General features: G+C 40.4%; 1 protein-coding gene across 4 annotated transcripts in view; it reads right to left on the minus strand.

The window, feature by feature from the left end:
- Nucleotides 1-19,545, minus strand: part of Ttbk2 (tau tubulin kinase 2) — a 134,826-nt gene that overhangs the window by 100,572 nt on the left and 14,709 nt on the right. Inside the window, exons 2-4 of one of the 4 annotated variants that reach the window (XM_052722703.1) lie at nucleotides 9,459-9,532; nucleotides 7,406-7,541; nucleotides 3,348-3,495 (exon numbers count right to left, since the gene is read on the minus strand). The exons of 1 other annotated variant lie outside the window; for it this stretch is intronic. In XM_052722703.1, coding sequence (XP_052578663.1) covers nucleotides 3,348-3,495; nucleotides 7,406-7,474 — 217 coding nt within the window. In that variant the 5' untranslated portion in view covers nucleotides 7,475-7,541; nucleotides 9,459-9,532. Of the gene's footprint in view, nucleotides 1-3,347; nucleotides 3,496-7,405; nucleotides 7,542-9,458; nucleotides 9,533-19,545 lie in introns of those variants that run through there. 2 more of the 4 variants (XM_052722704.1, XM_052722706.1) reach the window with 2 other exon arrangements.

The raw sequence follows: 19,545 nt of genomic DNA on the forward strand, positions 1-19,545 counted from the left end.
CACTACCTCTTCCCTTGGAAGCATAATGTCAATAAATTGGAAAGTCTAAAATGAATTTCTGGATACATATGATATGCCAAATTAAGTAAAAAATGAGACAATTTAAACAGATATAACAAACAGTGAGACTGAAATGATAATCTCCCAACTGAAAAAAAAAAAAAAGACAAGGTCTAGCTGTTTTTACTGGTAAACTTTATCAGACCTTCAAAGAACACCAACGCTTTTCACCAGGCAGTGGTGGGACACAACTTTAAACCCAGCACTCTGCAGACAGAGGCAGGATCTCTATGAGTTCAAGGCTAGTCTAGTCTACAGAGCGAGTTTCAGGACAGCCAGGGCTACACAGAGAAACTCTGCCTCAAAAACAAAAACAAACAAGCAAACAAACACCACAACTTAATGAGGCTTACAAGAGTTGAGAGCTGCTCTTGCATCAGACTAGAATTCAGTCCCCAGAGCCACATAAGGTGGCTTACAACTACCTCTAACTCCAGTTCTAGGGATCCAATACCTCTTCTGTCCGCTGTGAGTACTAACACACACATGCAAATATTCTCTCTCTCTGTCTCTCTCTCTCTCTGTCTCTCTCTCTCTCTTTGTCTCTCTCTCTGTCTCTCTCTCTCTCTCTGTCTCTCTCTCTCTCTCTCTCTCTCTCTCTCTCTCTCTCTCTCTCTCACCCCTCTTTCTCTCAAACATACACACACACACACACACCAAAAAAATACTTTTTTAAATGTTAAGGAATTTAAATGGAGGAACCTCTCCTGTTTTGAGGGGATAAAGATGCTCCCCCAAACCATGATTATTAAATAAAAGTCCCAGTGCCAGGGATGAGCTACCGCCTGACAAGTTGCTGGTCAAAGAGGCTCCTAAAACCCCCAAAGCAGTACAAGTTATTGCCACTACTGGTAGCTGCCCAGTAGAACTAGATGGCAAGCCCTTATTGTTGAAGACGTCATTAGCTTTGGGCACAAGACATAGGGAAATCAAGCCAGCACTGGGCTGGAAAGCTTCCTCCCTGCTAGCTAGCCCTCACAGTCCCAGAAGGAGTTAGGCAGGCTGCTAGGAGAGTTGTCATCAACAGTCTTACCCAGCTATGGACCCCGTGGGCAATAACACCGACTGGCCAGGCAGGCTGAGACCAGTGATCAAACAGTGGCAAGTTTGTTATAATTATTTTCTTAAGAACTGTGTTACATAACAAAACTTTAGATTGGATTTAATGTCTACTCCACAGGAAGGAATTCACATCTGGAACTATAAACTGGGTCCCAGCCTGTGGCTATGGAGGTCATAAGCCTTAGTTGGGAAGCTACTCTTGTTGTTTTGCTAAACAGTGTGCTAGTCAAGTTGCCCTCTAAGCAACTATGTTTACACCTACAGATTAGGGCTGCTGTCAGCTCTAGCCAGAGAAACTTCTTTTTTTTTTTTTTTTTTTTTGCCATGGTCAGCCAGGTATAGCAGCATTCATCTGTAATCCCATCACTTAGGAGACAGGAAACAGGAGGATCAGAAGTTCTAGGCTATCCTTGGCTACAATAGGTAAGGTCAGCCTGGGATACAGGAGACTAACTAATCACCTAAGAGGCTAGCCTCTACTTGTCTAATACACTGGAGTCACTCCCTGCCACCAGCAAAGTAAGAACAGCACAGCACCACAAAAAAGTCTCCAAAGGTCCAGATGCTGAGCATTCTCAACAAAGAAGTTGTGAGAACGAAGTGTGCAGGAGGCAAAAGAAGAGGGTCAGGACAACCTCACTGAAATACAGACCAGAAGATTAAAAAGCTATCCATCTGTGGAAAGTAAGGTGTTCTGAGGAATAGGGTTCATATAGGTATAAGAAGACAAGAAAAACATTTAGACAGTAACTTTTAAATGATAAACTGAACAGGGCGGTGATGGCGCATGCCTTTAATCCCAGCACTCGGGAGGCAGAGCCAGGCGGATCTCTGTGAGTTCGAGGCCAGCCTGGTCCACAGAGTGACATCCAGGACAGGCACCAAAACTACACTGAGAAACCCTGTCTCAAAAAAAAAAAAGATAAACTGAAAAGAGCACAAATGTCCATCAGTTTCTCATAAAATGAACTCCAGCAACAGTTTTACCCATAAAAGGTATTAAACTTATCTTTAAGCCCTATCTTTAAGTTAGGATCACATGGAATCCTAAGTAAATCAAGGCCAAAGTAGCCAGGAGAAGTCCTGAAAGAGCTGCAGTAGTGTCTCCTGTCTTACAGGACAACGGCCTGGGACCGAGGAGAGAGAGACCGGTGAAGCGGCACTGACCAGGCCGAGCTCTGCTCATCACCTATGCCCCACGGGCTCTGCCAGTGTTAGAGGAGATCCCCCAGACTCTGCGCAGCCCTGGAGGAGGCAATCCCAGCAGCACTTATCTGTGGCTTCCACACTGAGTTGAGAAAAACCAGGGGAGAAAAGGGGACAGGGGAGGGGGGGCACACCCAACACGACGACAAAAGAGCCATCCTTTTCTCTATTTTTCCTTTTCTGATTCTTTGTTGTTTAGCAGGGGCACTGGGGGCTGAGTGGTCTACTATCTTCCTGATGTACTGTGCCATGGGAAAACTAAATCGGAGCTAAAATCAACTTTGAAAATTTTATAATTTTATTTAGCATTACATTACAATCCAATTAAACAACTGGTAGAGGAATTTGGACAACCGGAAATCTTAGAACAAAGAACAATGGTCATCAACCTTATGTATCTTTAATATCAGTAATACCAGTGTACCACATTAAATAGAGATGACGAGACACTATCAACACATTCAGGGTTTTGCATGACTATCAGAATGGCACCAGAAAAAAATGATTTGTCATTGTAGTAAAAGTATACGTACTTGAGTAGTAGTAAGATGAACTTCAAAAATGATGAGCTAAGCTCTGAAACTAAAGTTAGTGGGAACACACAAAGCCTTACTTATCATTTTTAACCCATCCTGCAGTATGACTTGAAGATAGCTTCCATGATGTGATTCAAGAATGTTTAACATACAAAGGCAAGTGCAGAAATGTCTCAGAGGTTTTTATGATTGGCTCAAAGGAATATTCAAATGTTACCATAGTGGATTTAGGACAACACTTTCTAAAGCAGTAGTAGGTGATTCTAATTATCTCTCATCCTTACCGTGAAAAGGAATTCCCAATTTCTCTAGCAATCACATATTTCTATTGTATAATAGAGCTTTCAACACAAACATACTCAGCATGTTCATACCTAGCTGACACCAGAGCAGTCCGTTAGTATAGAGAACTTAACCAGGGAAGATTAAAGCAATCATAAACTACCAGACAAAACTTCACTACAGTCATTTGGAGCAGCTTACCTTGCAGTTTCTTCAGCACAGCGACCTCCATCTTCAGAACTTGCTTTGGCTGCTGAGCCGACTCCACCTTCAGTGCCACATTTTCCCTGGTGAGCATGTCCAAGGCATCGTAAATTTCTCCAAAGCCCCCACCCCCAATCTTTCTTAACTGCACAGAAAACAAAACAAGAACACACTCAAAATTATTCCAAGATTTTAACTGGAAGCCAATTCACCTTTTACACTTAGAAAACATATAATTTTACTATTCCTACTTTATGATAAATGATTTCAATATTGTTAAATCATTTATACAGCAAGAAGAAAACAAATGCGGGAGATGATAGCAACAACATTTTCTACAGATTTGTCTACAGAAAGGAATGAAATTATTTCTGTTACAAACAATTATTAAAGGTCTGTAGCTAGCATCAAAATTGTCATTAAAAACACAGTATCTGAAAGAAATGATTCCTACAAATACCCTTCAATAGCCAGATTAGTTTTAATCTAATTTCATTTGCAGACTTTTTAATCAAGAAATCTTTTTGCCATTTAAAATCTTATATAGAACCAAGCTTGTCTATGGGTAAAGAGGGAGGCTGAAGAATGGGATAAGCAGTCAGCATCGACCCTTTCGCTCTTCTCTCTGAGGCAGGACTAGGAGGATCTACACAACAAGTGAAGAAGGGTTCCACACTATCTCAGAGAGCAAACACTGCCACACATCTACACTTCAAATAATACGCTTTCATCAAACACCTTAAACGCTAACTTAATTGGAGAACATCAGAATATTTGAGTATCATAAACAGGTTCTAAAATCTTGTCACAATTAGACCTGTAAAGGGCTCTGAAAATCTGGGGTGGGTGATACACTTTACGCAAGATGCAGCAAGAAACCAGTTTTCCACTTCCTGAAGCCATGTCGTCTTATAATATAAGCAAACATGTAGAACGTAATGTGAGGTAATGTAGGGAGTTATTACTAAAAGCATGAGGCCCAAAATCCTAAACCTTCCAAGAGGCCCATGCTCTTGTCCCATCCTACTTTCTTCCCCACTGGCCATTTGCAGTGATGACTGTATCTATGCTCTACTCCTCCTTCCTTCTCCTCCTGTGATGCAGGGAGCACATGCAGCCTTGTGCACTACACAACTCAACTACATGCCCTCCTTCCTTCTCCTCCTGTGATGCAGGGAGCACATGCAGCCTTGTGCACTACACAACTCAACTACATGCCCTCCTTCCTTCTCCTCCTGTGATGCAGGGAGCACATGCAGCCTTGTGCACTACACAACTCAACCTCATGCCCAGACCTTTAGGCCAATTTCTCATCTGAATTTCTATGAAAATTATCTGTTTACTTTTTCAATTAGTAATTTTATCAGGCCATACCTTGGCTTATCACTGACTTTTAAGTCATGTTGAGTAACTTTTTGTTGTTGTTTTGGAAACAAGGTCTCTATTATGTATCCCTGGCTGTTCTGGAACTTACTATGTAGACCACGCTGGCCAAAAAGGTATCCCACACCATGCTGGGAGGTTTTCTGTTTTCTTAAACTGGGGTTTCATCCAGGTTGGCCTCAACAGTAACCCTGAACTCTTGATGTTCCTGCCTGCACCTCTAAGTGCCGGGTTCCAGGAGTGCACACACATCCAGCTTCATGCTGCTAACTTCCCACCGCTGATGTCCAGCCTCACCACAGAAGGAGGTGTCTTCAAAGGGAGGCCACAACCTATTTCTTTTTTTCCCTTGTGGTTTCCAGATCCTTTATTTTTTTATTTAGTATTTTTATTTTATAATTAACTTAATTTCACATATCAGCCACAGATCCCCAACCCACCCCCGTCCTCCCTCCTCTCACCCCCCATCCCTCCCCCTAATTCACCCCCCATTCCCACCTCCCCTAAGGCAAGGTCTCCCCTGGGGAATCAGCCATTTCTTCATGTAGTGCTTAAATTCCTAACTATAAATTACAGCTTAATTACGATGTTTGTTTTGCATGTTTAAGCCATAGTCATTTTAAATTTGTTTGGTGATGAGAAGGAACTATGGGGTGAGCTAGACAGTGAAGGGTGCTGCTCTTTGTAGGGCTCTGCTGGTACTTGTGATTCTTTATATGTTGTCCACTAAATAAAATCTAATGTAAGTTTAACAACTAAAAGCCTTTATTCCCAGCACTCCAGAGGCAGAGGCAGGCAGATTTCTGTGAGTGAGAGGCCCGCCTGGTCTACAGATCAAGTTCCAGGACAGCCAGGGCTACACAGAGAAAGCCTGTCTCAAAAAACCAAAAAGGAAGCTGCTCTCAAAGAGGAAGCTGAGAGGATACCTAAGTCCAGGTATTCAGGACAAACTGGTCAAAATAAGACTCTGCTTCAAAGCAAACAAACAAAAAATCATAATAAGTACTAATGGTATGTCTTTATTATTTTGATTGATGGCTTAGTATTTGATGACACAAAAGAACTTCAAATAAATGTCAGAATTTAAAAAAAAAATCTATCTTGGGTCCTTAGTCTACTCCTATTAATGTCATTTGAACAACAGTAGAACAGTGATTTGTTTAATCTTGACAAAGCCCTACAATATCCTCATTAGTTCTGAGGTAAAAAGAACCTCACAAGTCTGGTCTACAGAGCGAGTTCCAGGACAGTCAGGGCTACACAGTAAAATCCTGTCTCAAAAAACAATTAAGAATCCTTACAAAAATGCCATCCTCCTCCCAAATGTGGGGAATAAGTTCCATAAATATAGTAGCAGTAATTGTCAGGACAAGGGAACCATACAAGGCAGATCTTGTTTACCATTCCTCACCACTTTTTTTCCACCAACTACACTGCACCCAAAGTCCTCACACTTCAGTGTCCCACACTAAAAAGAAAAACCTCAGTGGTCACTTGGAGGATGCTAGGAAACTAAGGGAAAAAATAATCATTTACTTTGCTTTCTTAATTAAACTGTATCTCCAAATAATCAAATACTGAACGATAGTAAGTCTTTAGAGATATACTTGTTAATAAATGAAAGAATAACTGAATATGACCAATCTGTAATCTCTAATGAATTAACAGACCTAGGCAATGCTCACCAATGTCTACTTATATCATAAAAAGATATAAAATAACACATCATAGGCCTATTAGTGAAAGTTCACAAAAGCATTCATTAAAAAAAAAAATTCTAAGGGTACGGCTCTAGAATACGCAAAGCCTTGGTTCAATTGCTAGTATCAGAAAACAAAAGCAAAAACTTCTGTAGGTGATTACTTTTTAAAAATAAGTCCTTATCCTTTACAGAGACATAATGATGTAAGAACTATTCAAAATATTCTAGGAGGAGAAACAAGGTTAAACATCCTAACCAGAAACCATGGGCTGAGTCTAAGTATGCTGCGATTTATCACATCTGTCTATTTTATGTACACTTACAAGTTTTCTTTTTTCTTTCTTTTTTTTTTTTTTTTTTTTTTTTGGTTTTTTGAGACAGGGTTTCTCTGTGTAGCTTTGCGCCTTTCCTGGAACTCACTTGGTAGTCCAGGCTGGCCTCGAACTCACAGAGATCCGCCTGGCTCTGCCTCCCGAGTGCTGGGATTAAAGGCGTGCGCCACCACCGCCCGGCTTCTTTTTTTTTTTTAAAGACAGGGTTTCTCTGGGTAGTCCTGGCTGCCCTGGAGCTCACAGAGACCCGCCTGGCTGAGACTACAGGTGTGACCACCACCATCCACCACAAGTTTTCTTAGTGTTGTAGATGAGGAAAGAAAAGGCACTTCACTGTACTGTCACATTCTTCTTAATCTGTTCTTCCTCAAACACTTACTTATGATATTAGCTACAGGAGGTCAGGAGAACTTGGAACTTATGAAGCAGGCCTAAGAATTAGAGCATAAATAAAACTTAATCATAGGAATAAAAGTGAAAACACCTGCATTAGGCAAATAAGAAACGCAGGTATTAGTTCTTTAAAAATGCTACTTTTATCAGAATACCGAAAATTACCGTCCAGCCCCCCCACCCCCTTCCCCGCCCCCGCCCCCCGCCCCCACCACCTCTTTCCTGTCTCCATTCTCTACACTCACCACTTTCCATCTTTCTTTGACCAAGATTCCAACACTGAGGATGTCTGGCTGCTCTCCTCCCCCACTCATTGCCAAACACTGATGTGGTAAAACAGCTACACAGGCATCTAGCTCCCAAGGGTGGCTTCCATTTAATCTAAAACAAAAGAAAAAAGCAGCAGCAGAACTAATTAACACAAGTAACATTCCAGCCTCAAGAAGCTTATTGATGAATTAATATATACATTAATTGCCTCCTCAGAAGGGTAGGGGACCCCCTACAACTACATTCGAAAAACTGAGTAACATACATGATCTTGAACTTGACTGGTCTTGAACTCACTCTGTAACCCAAGATGGCTTTGAACTTGTGGTTCTCCTGCTCAGCCTCCCAATTAACTGTATCACAGGCATGCCCTACCAGACCTGGCAATGGCTTACAGTTTAATAGGTTTAGAATATAATTTAATATCATCAAAGCTAATAACATTTAATATCTTATTACATTCATTTATTCATTTACATCACATGCATGCCTGTGTGTGTGTGTGTGTGTGTGTGTGTGTGTGTGTGTGTGTGTGTGTTGGCACATGCTCGAGTGGAAGTCAGAGGATAACTTGCAAGAGTGAGTTCTGTTCTTTTACCATGTGGGTTCTAGTGACTGAACTCAAGTCGTCAGGAGTGGCAGCTAGCACCTTTACCTGATAAGAAATCTCACCTAAATCTTACAAGATGTACTTCAAATGCATAGGGATTCTTTATGTAGGCAGAAAAAGGCTGTGACAAAACACTATATGATACTGTTTTTTAAAAAAAGAAAAACAGTAAAAGAATAATATACCCGTAGAAAATAAAAAAGCACACAGCCTAATGAAGATGGAACTATAACTTACTCCATGAATAAAAGAGAAAAACATCAGAGTGATGTTTAACATGTTGCATGCGTGGAAGCCAGAAAACAACCTTGGATGTCATCCTCAGTGTATTGGCTAGTTTTATGTCAACCTGACACAAGCCAGAGTCATCAAAGAGGAGGGAGACTCAATTGAGAAAATGCCTCCATGAGACCCAGCTGTAGGGCAAGCCTGTAAGACATTTTCTTGATCAATGATTGATGGGGGAGGGCCCAGTCCATTGTGGGTGGTACTATCCCTTGGCTGGTGGTCCTGGGTTCTATAAGAAAGCAGGCTGAGCCAGGCGGTGGTGGCGCACGCCTTTAATCCCAGCACTCTGGAGGCAGAGCCAGGCGGATCTCTGTGAGTTCGAGGCCAGCCTGGTCTGCAGAGCAAGATCCAAGACAGGTGCAAAGCTACACAGAAAGAGACTGCTCTTCCAAAGGTCATGAGTTCAGTTCCCAGCAACCACATGGTGGCTCACAACCACCTGTTAAAAAAAAAAAAAAAAAAAAAAAAAGAGAGAAAAAGAAAAGAACAAGGAAGTTAAGTCAAAAAGCAATGAAATGATTCTTCATAACAGTAGGCAAATTTTCAGTAAAGGGCCGGAAAGCAGACATTTTAGCCTTCACTGGCCATATACTGTCAGAATCACTCAACACTAAGGAAACCAGACAAGGGCTACCCTCAGCTACATATCGAGTTCAAGGCTAACCTGGGCTATATTAGAATCTGTCCAGACTCTGAAAGACAATTTCTCTCATATGTGGTTTGATTTTTTTAAATTTGTTTAGTGTGTGTGTGTGTGTGTATACGTGTGCGTGCGCGCGCACGTGTTTTCATTTCCTAGCACCCAAATGGCAGCTAATAATTATCTGTAATTCCATCTCCAGGGGATCTGATGCCCTCTTCTGGCCTCAAAAAAGGAAAGTAAAAAAAACTTGGAGGTTTGACTTTTGGGCCAGCAAGATGGCTCTATAGTGACAGCCAGGCCTAACGATTTGAGTTCAAGACCCAGGCCTCATGTGGTGGAAGGAGAAAACTGACTCCTAAGTTGTCCTCTGACGGTCACACATGGGCAGTGGCACACTCACAAATAAATGTAACTTTAAAAAATTTAAATTTCTAAATCAATTTCTAGCCATCCCCTCTCAGGATTCCTAAGTATAAGCAATACCAACCTAGTTCCTACTTCTCTTCTTAGCCAAGAGTGAGTTTCTTTCAATAGGCACTTGCTCTTACTGGTTTTACAATTCTGAGAAGGGGGAAAAAAGATTCAGTTTGAGGTAAAAAGTTAATTAGCAAACACACTTAACAATATTGAACTGTTTATTCAAAATGTTTAAGAAAGCAAACATGTATACTTTAGCACAACAAAAAATAAAGTTTAACTAAGGGAGTGATGGTACACACCCATAATCCCTGAACTTGGAAGGTAGAGGCAGAGAATCAGAAGGTCAAGGCCATCCACACCTATATAGTGAGTTCGAAGCCAGCCTATATATATATCCATAAATTTACACTTTAAATGAGATTATTAGATAATACTATAGAGAGGAATTTTCATTACCTCACTCTAAATTTAAGGGAAGAGCACAAAATAAAATGATATTGCCAGTATAGTCCTTCAGAACTCTGAAATTAGTCTAAGAATACACACATGTCCCACTTACAAAAACGTGGAAAATCTAGACTCCCTAAATGATAACCAAACCAAATGAAGAAGCTTATTTGTTTGTTTGCTTTTTGGTTTGTCGAGACAAGGTTTCTCTGTGTAGCCCTGGCTGTCCTGGAACTCACTCTGTAGCCCAGGCTGGCCTCTAACGCACAGAGATCCACCTGACTCTGCCTTCATATGCTGGGAGTAAAGGTGTGCGCCACCACTGCCTGGCAATGAAGATACTTCTAAACTAACTCTCTATTATCTCTGTCTCCTGCTATTGATCATTTTCCTCCCTTGAGGATTTAGCTGGATCTAGTTTCTTGCCTCTAATTAAAAGAACACAGCAAAAGTGACCAAAGTTATTTCCTCTCTGTCTCTCCATTTGCTTGCCACCATATGCCCTATTACCCCATGGAAAGGACCACCTGGCAGAGAATGAAAGCAGCTTCTGTAAAAAACTAAGGTATCAACACTAGCAAGGAACTGTCCCATGAGTTTAACAACTCACAAGAAACAGAACCTTCTATCAGTCATCAGAACAAACCTGGATCCTTCCCTTGTTTTACCCGATGATGACGGCAGCCTACCCTGACTACTGCCCATAACCCACCCTGATAATGTTCCCACTTGGACTATACTCAAAGTGCTGACCCACAGACACTGTGAGATAAATGGTTGAAAACACCAAGTCTTGAAATGGGCACTATGGCACACATCCTAAGGCTGAGACAGGAGGGTCTTGAAGGCTAACTTGGAGTAGAAAGTCAGATATCTCCAGCAACAGGTAACAATACACCAGGCTTCAATTATATGAGGCAATAGTTTCTCAGAGTGCACGAGTACAGGTTCCTTTTCAATTCTACATCAGAGATAGCTGAAAATCTAGATAGCATGGCTATCAAACCAATGCTGTCAACAACTGTATTGGACTCATTTTTAGTAAGACTAACACCATGAAGACAAGTCAGAGCAATAGCACTATTTTCAAGAGAATTATTGAATAAATTCCTTCCTGGAAATACGCATGTGTTTGGTTTTTTTGAGACAAGGTCTCTCTCTTTACATAGCCCCAGCTGTCCTGGAACTCATCAAAGGCCTGCACCACCACCTCCAGCTCTGGCAACAGTCTTAATGACCTAAAATAGAGAGTAAATTTCATGGCAATAAATTCTGACAGTGACGCTTAATCTGGAATTGTTGACAAAACAGACCCAAACAGGATCAAAATATGCAAAATTAAGATCAACTTGTAAATGTAAAGGAACGTGTGGTCTAAAAAAAATCATTCGAAACATTTGCTAGATAGCAAATGACTGAGGGAAACAGCAAATTAGTAAGTAAATTCTGACAGTGTCTGTCCTAGACTACAAAGCTCTGTCAGATGAAGGCCATATCATAGTCTTCTCATCTTCTGAATAACCAAATCATGAACCTGCAGTGAATCAATAGGTACTTGGAGCTCAAAGTAAGAGCTGCATGTGATTCTAGTCATACAGGTTTACCTAGTTACCTAAGACTAGATACAAGTAGAGCAAAGGAAGAGGTGCAAAGGGGGACACATAGAAAAACTCTAAGAATGTAAACAACCATCAGTCAATCCCAGTCATCAGGTGGGACAGACAGCTAATACCTGGAGCTCACTGGCTGGCCAGCCTGGTACACCAATGAGCATCAGGCTCAGTGAGAGACAGCATCTCAAAACCTACAGTGGAAACTGGCCAACACACAGAGTAAGAGATTTAGAGTCTTCAGCACTAAATGGCATATCTATCCCTCCCCTCGAGATTCAGGGATCTTCATGGACCAGAGGCAGAAACTGTAGGAGCCAGAGGTGGTGGTCTCTTCAAGGAAACTTTTTCTAGACAAACCAGGACAGATGCACATATGAACTCATAGAGATTTTGACAACATGTGCAAGACCTGTGCAAGCTAAAGGCAGACAAAATTCAGCTTGAAGGAGTATATGAAGTCCTATCCAGGCTGAGCAGCTGATGAAATGTGATGGCCTCTGGGAGAGGGAGTCAGTTTTCTTTAATGGTAGGACCCCTGATATATCAACCACCTCCAGAACAGGCCCCACATCCGAGACCAGTTGGCCAGCACACCCTGAACTCTGTGGGTTTAAAAGAGAGAAAGTGGGAAGGGGGGAGAGAGGAAAAAGGGAGGGAGAGAAAGAAAACATGAAGCTGGGTGAGTAGGTAGGTGGGAGAAATTGGGAGAGGAGGTAAATATGATCAAAATATATTAAATTCCCAAACAATTAATAAAAACATTATTTAAAAGTATTAAGGTAGGAAGCAATATAAGATGATACTCAATGATGGCTTCCACACCCACATACATATACACATATGCATACCTACATGAATGCATGTATACACCCAAACAAATTCAAACACACCACACATACACAAACATACTAAAAAGGAAGAAGAGGAGGAAGGGGTGAGGGAGAGGAGGGAGGGGAAAATTGGGAGGAGGAGAAAAAGAAGAAACAAAGCATAAATCAAGGTTAGATACAGCTCAGTGACACATACAGCTCATTTTCCCAGAATATATAAGGCCCTCAGATTGAGCCAGAGCACCACAAAAACACAAACTATATCAAATAAAATGATGAAGAGTGTCATGGTTTGAATGTGAAATGTCACCCACAGATTCATGTCTCTTGGTCCCCAGATGATGCTATTTTGAGAGGTTGTAGACCCCAAAGGGATTGGAGCCCAGCTCTCCTTGGGCATGGTCCTTGAGGTTTGTGGCCTGGTGCAGCTTCTCATCTCTCAGGATGCTGTCCCATAATCCAGTGCCACTAAGCCACCCCTCCAGGCTTTCTCCACCCTGGTGGACTGTATCCCTTCAAATCATAAACTAAATAAACCTCTTCCTTAAATTGCTTCTCATCAGGTGGTCACAGAACAAGAAAATGAACTGACACAGTTTCATCTAAGAAGTGGACATAATGTTGCAGTGAATCTACTGTCTTCTAATTCTAGGGATGCTCCTTGAAACAGAGGCTAAGGGCAAACTACCTAGATTGTTGGGCCCATTACTTCTCCATGCCTCATTTTCTTCATCTATTGAAAAAAGGAGTAGGTTGTTTTTCCATTACTGCCTAGACCATTGTACCCTTACAGTGTACTCTACAAATTTGCCTTTAAAAAAAGCTAACAATGGTTTCTAAGTGTCAATAAATGGCATATATAAAGTGTTTACCTCTCACAGAATTCAATACACTGTGCTCAATAAATATTGCAGTAACATGTAATATGTCATTTTGCAAATTTCTTAACTTATAGGAACAGTCACATTCACAAACACAACATTAACAAAACAGTCTCTGTATTGCTTGACTACTAATAAAAAAAACCAATTGGGTTTGCATGAAGGGCCAAAAACTGAAACCTATTATATAACTAGTACTTGTCAAATTCCTATGAAAATGTTTTTATCAGAAGAAAATTGTTGTTTTATACCATGCTTAAAACCTGAATTATAGCAATTACATTATATTTATACTGCATATTATATTGTATATGTTACATTTTTGCTGTAAAAATTTGTAGAAAATTTTAGTTGATCAAAAGAAAATAAAGCCAGGTGTGATGACACACACCTATAATCCCAGCACTCAAGAGGCAGGTGGATCTCTGTGAGTTACAAACTAGCCAATGCTACACATTGAGATCCTGTCTAAAAAACCAAACAATAAAAGAAAAACAGAGAGAAAGAATAGAAACAAAGCAATGCCATCTACTATGGAAAAAGTATAATTACTTTCCAAGTATGTTTTCACCTGAAGGAAATTTTGAGTACCCCTTCATAAAATAAAGGACACATTATTTCAGTTGGTATCAAAGATATTTTTTGGAAAATGTTTCCTTATATTAGCATATTTTAATTAAACAAAATAATCAGTTTCATTGTGATATTTTCATACATATTTAATGTATTTCTCTCATAGTCACCTTTCTCCAAAGACTCCCCCTACTGAAGTCACCTGACTGTAGCTCAGGCTGGCTTGAACTCACAATGATCCTCCTTCCTCAGCCTCCTAAGTGTTGGGATTACAGGTATATATACACCACCATGCCCAGCTCCAAAGACATAACAGTAAAAAGTGTGGGCTCTTGTACACTGCTGAAGGTACACTTGAAATACTACTCTTGGTCCAGATGACTGAAGATGTGCTTCTCTGTAACATCCTAATTCCTTTCTTAGGTATGTATCCCAGAAAAACTCTTGGTCACCAGGATAGATAAGGAAGTGATCACAGTCATGTTAGCCACAACCTAAATGCCCAGCACAGGGAAAATGGATAAATTCTAACATATTCCTATGGTAAACCATCTTATTAGTTTCCTACTGGTGCCCTAAATGAAGCTGCAAAAATGACCCAAATTTGTAATCTTGCATTTCTGAGTGTCAGAAATCCAGAATTCCACTGTGGAAGCAAGGCTATGTTCCCTCTGGAAGCTCTATGGGAAACTTTTTCCTTTCCATCTTTGAGAGGTGCCTGGACTCTGGCTCATGATTTCATTTCATCTTCAAAGCCAGTGATGTAGCAGCACCTCGATAACACAAGCTCTTATATTCTCAAACTCTCTCTTCCTCCTCCTACTCCCTCCCTCCCTCCCTCCCTCCCTCCCTCCCTCCCTCCCCCTTGTTTTTCTCTGACAAAATATACATGCTTTCCATTTATGAGGACCTTATGATTACACTGGACTCACCAGAATAGTAGTCAAGGCCAATCCTCCTTTGCCAAAGGCTTTAAAGGTTTAAATTTAATCACACCTGCAAAATCCCTTCTGTCACCCAAGGTAACTTATTTATAGGATTCATGGATCAGAATGTGAATATCTTGGGGAGTGGCATTATTTTATTTGCCACAAAGACTAAACTAAAATATAAATTAAAGAAAAACAACACTACATACTGAACAATGTGAGTCTAATAAATGCTTGAAAACAAGACAAAAATTTCACAAGTCCTTTAATATAAAGCTCAAGAAGAAATAAACCTAACTTATGTTAAAGAAGTCACAAATATAGGTAGGAAGTTTAAAAGGAAAGTAAAGACATGATTATCATAAAAACTGGACACCTTTGGAGTAAAGAAGATGTATGAGATCAGGAACAGGCTTCTGAGATGCGACATTCTTTTTAAACACTTAGGTATGCAATTATCTTAAAACTATATATATTTATACATGTGCTTTTTATGTTCTATAATTAACAGCTCATAAAAAGAATAACAATAAATAATAGTTAGGTAAACCGGAGGCAAGCAAAGCCAGACAAGAATGGGTCAGGGTGCCCATCTATGTAACAGCAAAAAGCCAGTTAACCTGAGAGTTGAATATTGTGGTCAGAAATCTAGGTCTAGAATAGACAGTCTTAGAAGCTCAGACACAATCTACAATGTCTTTTTTATATTTTAGTAATTATTTTATTTTGTGTGTATGTATTTAGCATGCATTTATTACGTCTGCATACCACGTGTGTGCAGTGCCCCTGGAGGCCAGAGACAGCCAGCATCAGATCCTCTGCAACTGGATTGTGAACAGGTGATTTTGAGCTGCAATGTGTGTACTGGGAATTGAACACAGGTCCTATAGAGAGCAGCCAGTACTCACACCTGCTGAGCCATTGCTCCAGCCCCAGCAGACACTAAATTTTCTTTCTAATACATTAAATTTCTTGATGTCAAGACCTTTTTATTCATCCAGTTCTACTCATTTTTTAATTGAAAAAAATTTTTGGTGGGTTGAGTACTGGGGGACCAAATCCAGAATACTGTACATACTACACAAGTGCTTTACCACTGAGCTACACTCCCTCAGACCTTATCTTTGTGTTCCCATTATACTGACATAAAAGTCTTTCAATAAATATTTAACAAATGAAATGTCTTTCATTTCCCATGTAGTTTAATAAAATTAAGTAGTTCTAGCTGGGAAATCCCAACACTCAGGAGGCAGATGCACAAGTTCAAGGCCAGCCTGGCCTATAGCGTGAGTTCCAAGATATCCAGGGCTACACAGAGAAACCCTGTCTCAAAAACAAACACAAAAACACAAAAAACCTAAGTAGTTCTATAGCATCCAACACTCTCTTTCAATAATCTCCAATGAATGCATAGAGTGAAAGAAATATAATACACAGCATTGTCCTCATTAACAATGAAGCTAAGAAGAAAAGTTAATCTATAATTTCCAAAGTGCTCTTACACACAGGGGAAAAAAACCCAAAAAACTAATGATTCTCTGCATATACCCTCTAAAGCCAAGCTGTGAGGATAAAACGTATGGAGCAATTCAAAACAGAAGGGGATAACATGGACTATGATCATCATACAATATGACTTAGATATAATGGATGGGATCCGTTAAGATGATTAAGTAGACTGCAAAATATTCATATTCCCATTCCTGTATACATCTCTCTGCAATATGATCTTGATGAATCGCTCACAAACAGGTAGATTTTCTTTCTCCATCCATGAAACTGGAGTTGGTCACATGACTTGCTTTGGTCAATGGAACATCAGCAGAAGCTTAAAATCATTTCAGCCCTGATCACCCCTTGCTGAGTTTTTTGTTTTTTCTTTTCTTCTTCTTTTTTTTCTGTTTTCTTTTTTTTGTTTGTTTGTTTGTTTTTGGTTTTTCGAGACAGGGTTTCTCTGTGTAGCTTTGCGCCTTTCCTGGAACTCACTTTGGAGACCAGGCTGGCCTCGAACTCACAGAGATCCTCCTGGCTCTGCCTCCCGAGTGCTGGGATTAAAGGCGTGCGCCACCACCACCGCCGCCGCCGCCACCACCACCACCACCCGGCCTCCACACGCAGTCTCACTGGCTGGTTTTGAAATCCACACTCATGAAAAGAAACCAAAGCTAGCTTGCTGGCTCTCTTAAAAACATTTAAACAAGACCAATAATAATTCAGCTGAGCCCCGCTAATTTGCCAACTCATAGCATAATTAGCTACTAAGTAATTATTATTTTAGTTTCCAAATTTTGGGGTAGTTTGTTTTGAGGAACTGTCCTGGTTAGTTTTTGTCAACTTTGACACAAGTTAAGAGTTATCAGGAAAGAGGAAACTTAACTGAAAAAAAAATGTCTCTATCAAACTGCCTGTAAGCACATCTATGGAGCATTTTCTTAATTAATGATTGATGTGGGAGGCCCCAACCACTGTGGGTTGTTGTGGGATATTTGTGTGAAAATGTATTGCTGTGATTGGTGTAATAAAAAGCTGGATGGCCAAGAGCTAGGCAGGAAGTATAAGTGGGACTTCCAGGCAGAGAAAGAACTCCGGGAAGAAGAGCTGCTAGCCAGACCAGAAGCAGCAGCATGAGCAGTACAGAGAGATGAGGTAACGAGCCACATGACAGAATGTAGATTAAAATACACGGGTTAATTTAAGTTATAAAAGCTAGTAAGACAAGCCTAAGCTAAGGCCTCAAGTTCCTGTACTGACATTCTTCCATGATGGACTGTGATGTGGAAATATAAGCCAAATAAACCCTCCCTCCCCAGGTTGTTTTGGTCGGGATGTTTAATAGCAGCAACGGACACCTAAGATAGGAGATAAGTAAATACACAGAAGAGCAAACAAGCATAACATAAAAGTGCATGGGAAAACAATTAAATTTGTCCAAATTTTTTTTTAAAAAGTTCTTATTGGAGGGAAGAATACACAAACATGAAAGGCAAACTGAATTTAGTAAAAACTAAACTAAGAAGTTAGGGATAAGGTCAAGTGGTAGTGTTTGCCAAGCATGTGCATAGGTCTACGATCCATGTCTGATACTGCAAAACGGTGTTAAAAATTTTTTGCAGCCAAGGCAATTCTTCTTGATCTTGAACTACACTGCAGAGCCATAATCACAAAGATATTATGCACTAAAAAGACATATAGACAATGGAACAGAGACTCCAAGAATACACCTGCACAGCTATGTTCACCTAACTTTTGACAAATGGTATAAAAAATACATACTGAAAAAAAAGGCAGCTTGTTCAATAAATGGTGCTGGCAAAACTGGATAACCCCCTGCAGAAGAATAGAATGAGACCAGTATCTATCTTTCCGCACAAAAGTTAATTAAAGGTGGATCAAAGACCTTAATTTAAAGCCCAAAATATGGGCTGGAGAGATGGCTCAGAGGTTAAGAGCACTGGCTGCTCTTCCAGAGGTTCTAAGTTCAATTCCCAGCCACCATATGGTGGCCCACAACCATCCGTAATAAGTAAGATCTGGTGCCCTCTTCTGGCCTACTGTAAGACATACAGGCAGAACACTGTATACATAATAAATAAATACGTCTTTAAAAAAAAAAAAAAAAAAAACCAAAATTGCTCAAACTCCTAGGAGAGTTCAGGATATAGGTATAAGCAAGAACTTTCTGAACAGAAGCCCAACGACACAACAAATAGCCACAAGAATTGGCAAAAAGGATTGCATAAAATCAAAAAAGCTTCTACACAGCAAAAGAAATCATCAACAGGATGAACAGCCTATGGAACAGGAGGAAATCCTTGCCAGTTCTAGTTTAGATAAGGGATTACTAGCTAGACTATGCAAAGAACTTCAAAAATTAAATTAAAAAAAAACCTGCTGGGCGGCGGTGGCGCACGCCTTTAATCCCAGCACTTGGGAGGCAGAGGCAGGTGGATCTTTGTGAGTTCAAGGCCAGCCTGGGCTACCAAGTGAGTTCCAGGAAAGGCGCAAAGCCACACAGAGAAACCCTGTCTCGAAAACCCAAAAAAAAAAAGAAAAAAAAAACCTGCTCAGCAATTAAAAGTGCTTGCTATTCTTCCAAAGAACCAGAGTTTGAATCTTAGCACTGACATCTAGCAATCCAATCCACAGCTCCATAGGATCCAACACCTTCTTCTGGCCTCAGCAGATACCCACATAAGTGTGGTATTCACACACACACACACACACACACACACACACACACACACACACACACACACACAATCTTTTCTAAAAACTGACAAGAGCCAGGTGTGGTGGCACATGCTTTTAATCCTAGCATTCTGGAGGCAGAAGCAGGTGGATCTCTGTGAGTTCAAGACCAGCCTGCTCTAACAAAGCAAGTTCCAGGACAGGCTCCAAAGCTACACAGAGAAACCCTGTCATGAAGAACCAAAATAGATAATAAATAAAGAAATAGTTGTCACATGAAGACACAAAAATTAAAATGTATGTATTTTAAAGTGTTCATTATCCTTAGCCATTAAGAAAGGCAAATTAAACTCCTCTGAGATTCCATCTCACCCCAGTCAGAATGCTACCAAGCAAACAAATAACAACAGATGCTGGCGAGTTTGTGAGGACAGGGGACCCTCATTCCCTGCTGGTAACATGTAAATATAAACTGATGCAGCCACTATGGAAATCAGTGTGGAGGTTTTACAAAAATCTAAAATGAGAACTCCCATACCACTCAGCTGAACCTGCTCCAGTGCACATACTCTACTTGCATATCCATGTTTATTGTTGCTCTAGTTACAGTAGCAAGGAAATAGAATAAGCCTAGATACACATCAACAGATGAATGAATAATAAAAACATGGTACATATGCACAATGGAATTTT

This window comes from Peromyscus californicus, unplaced genomic scaffold (assembly GCF_007827085.1).
Source record: "Peromyscus californicus insignis strain IS unplaced genomic scaffold, ASM782708v3 Scaffold_7__1_contigs__length_154581171, whole genome shotgun sequence".
NCBI classification, from domain to species: Eukaryota; Metazoa; Chordata; class Mammalia; order Rodentia; family Cricetidae; genus Peromyscus; species Peromyscus californicus.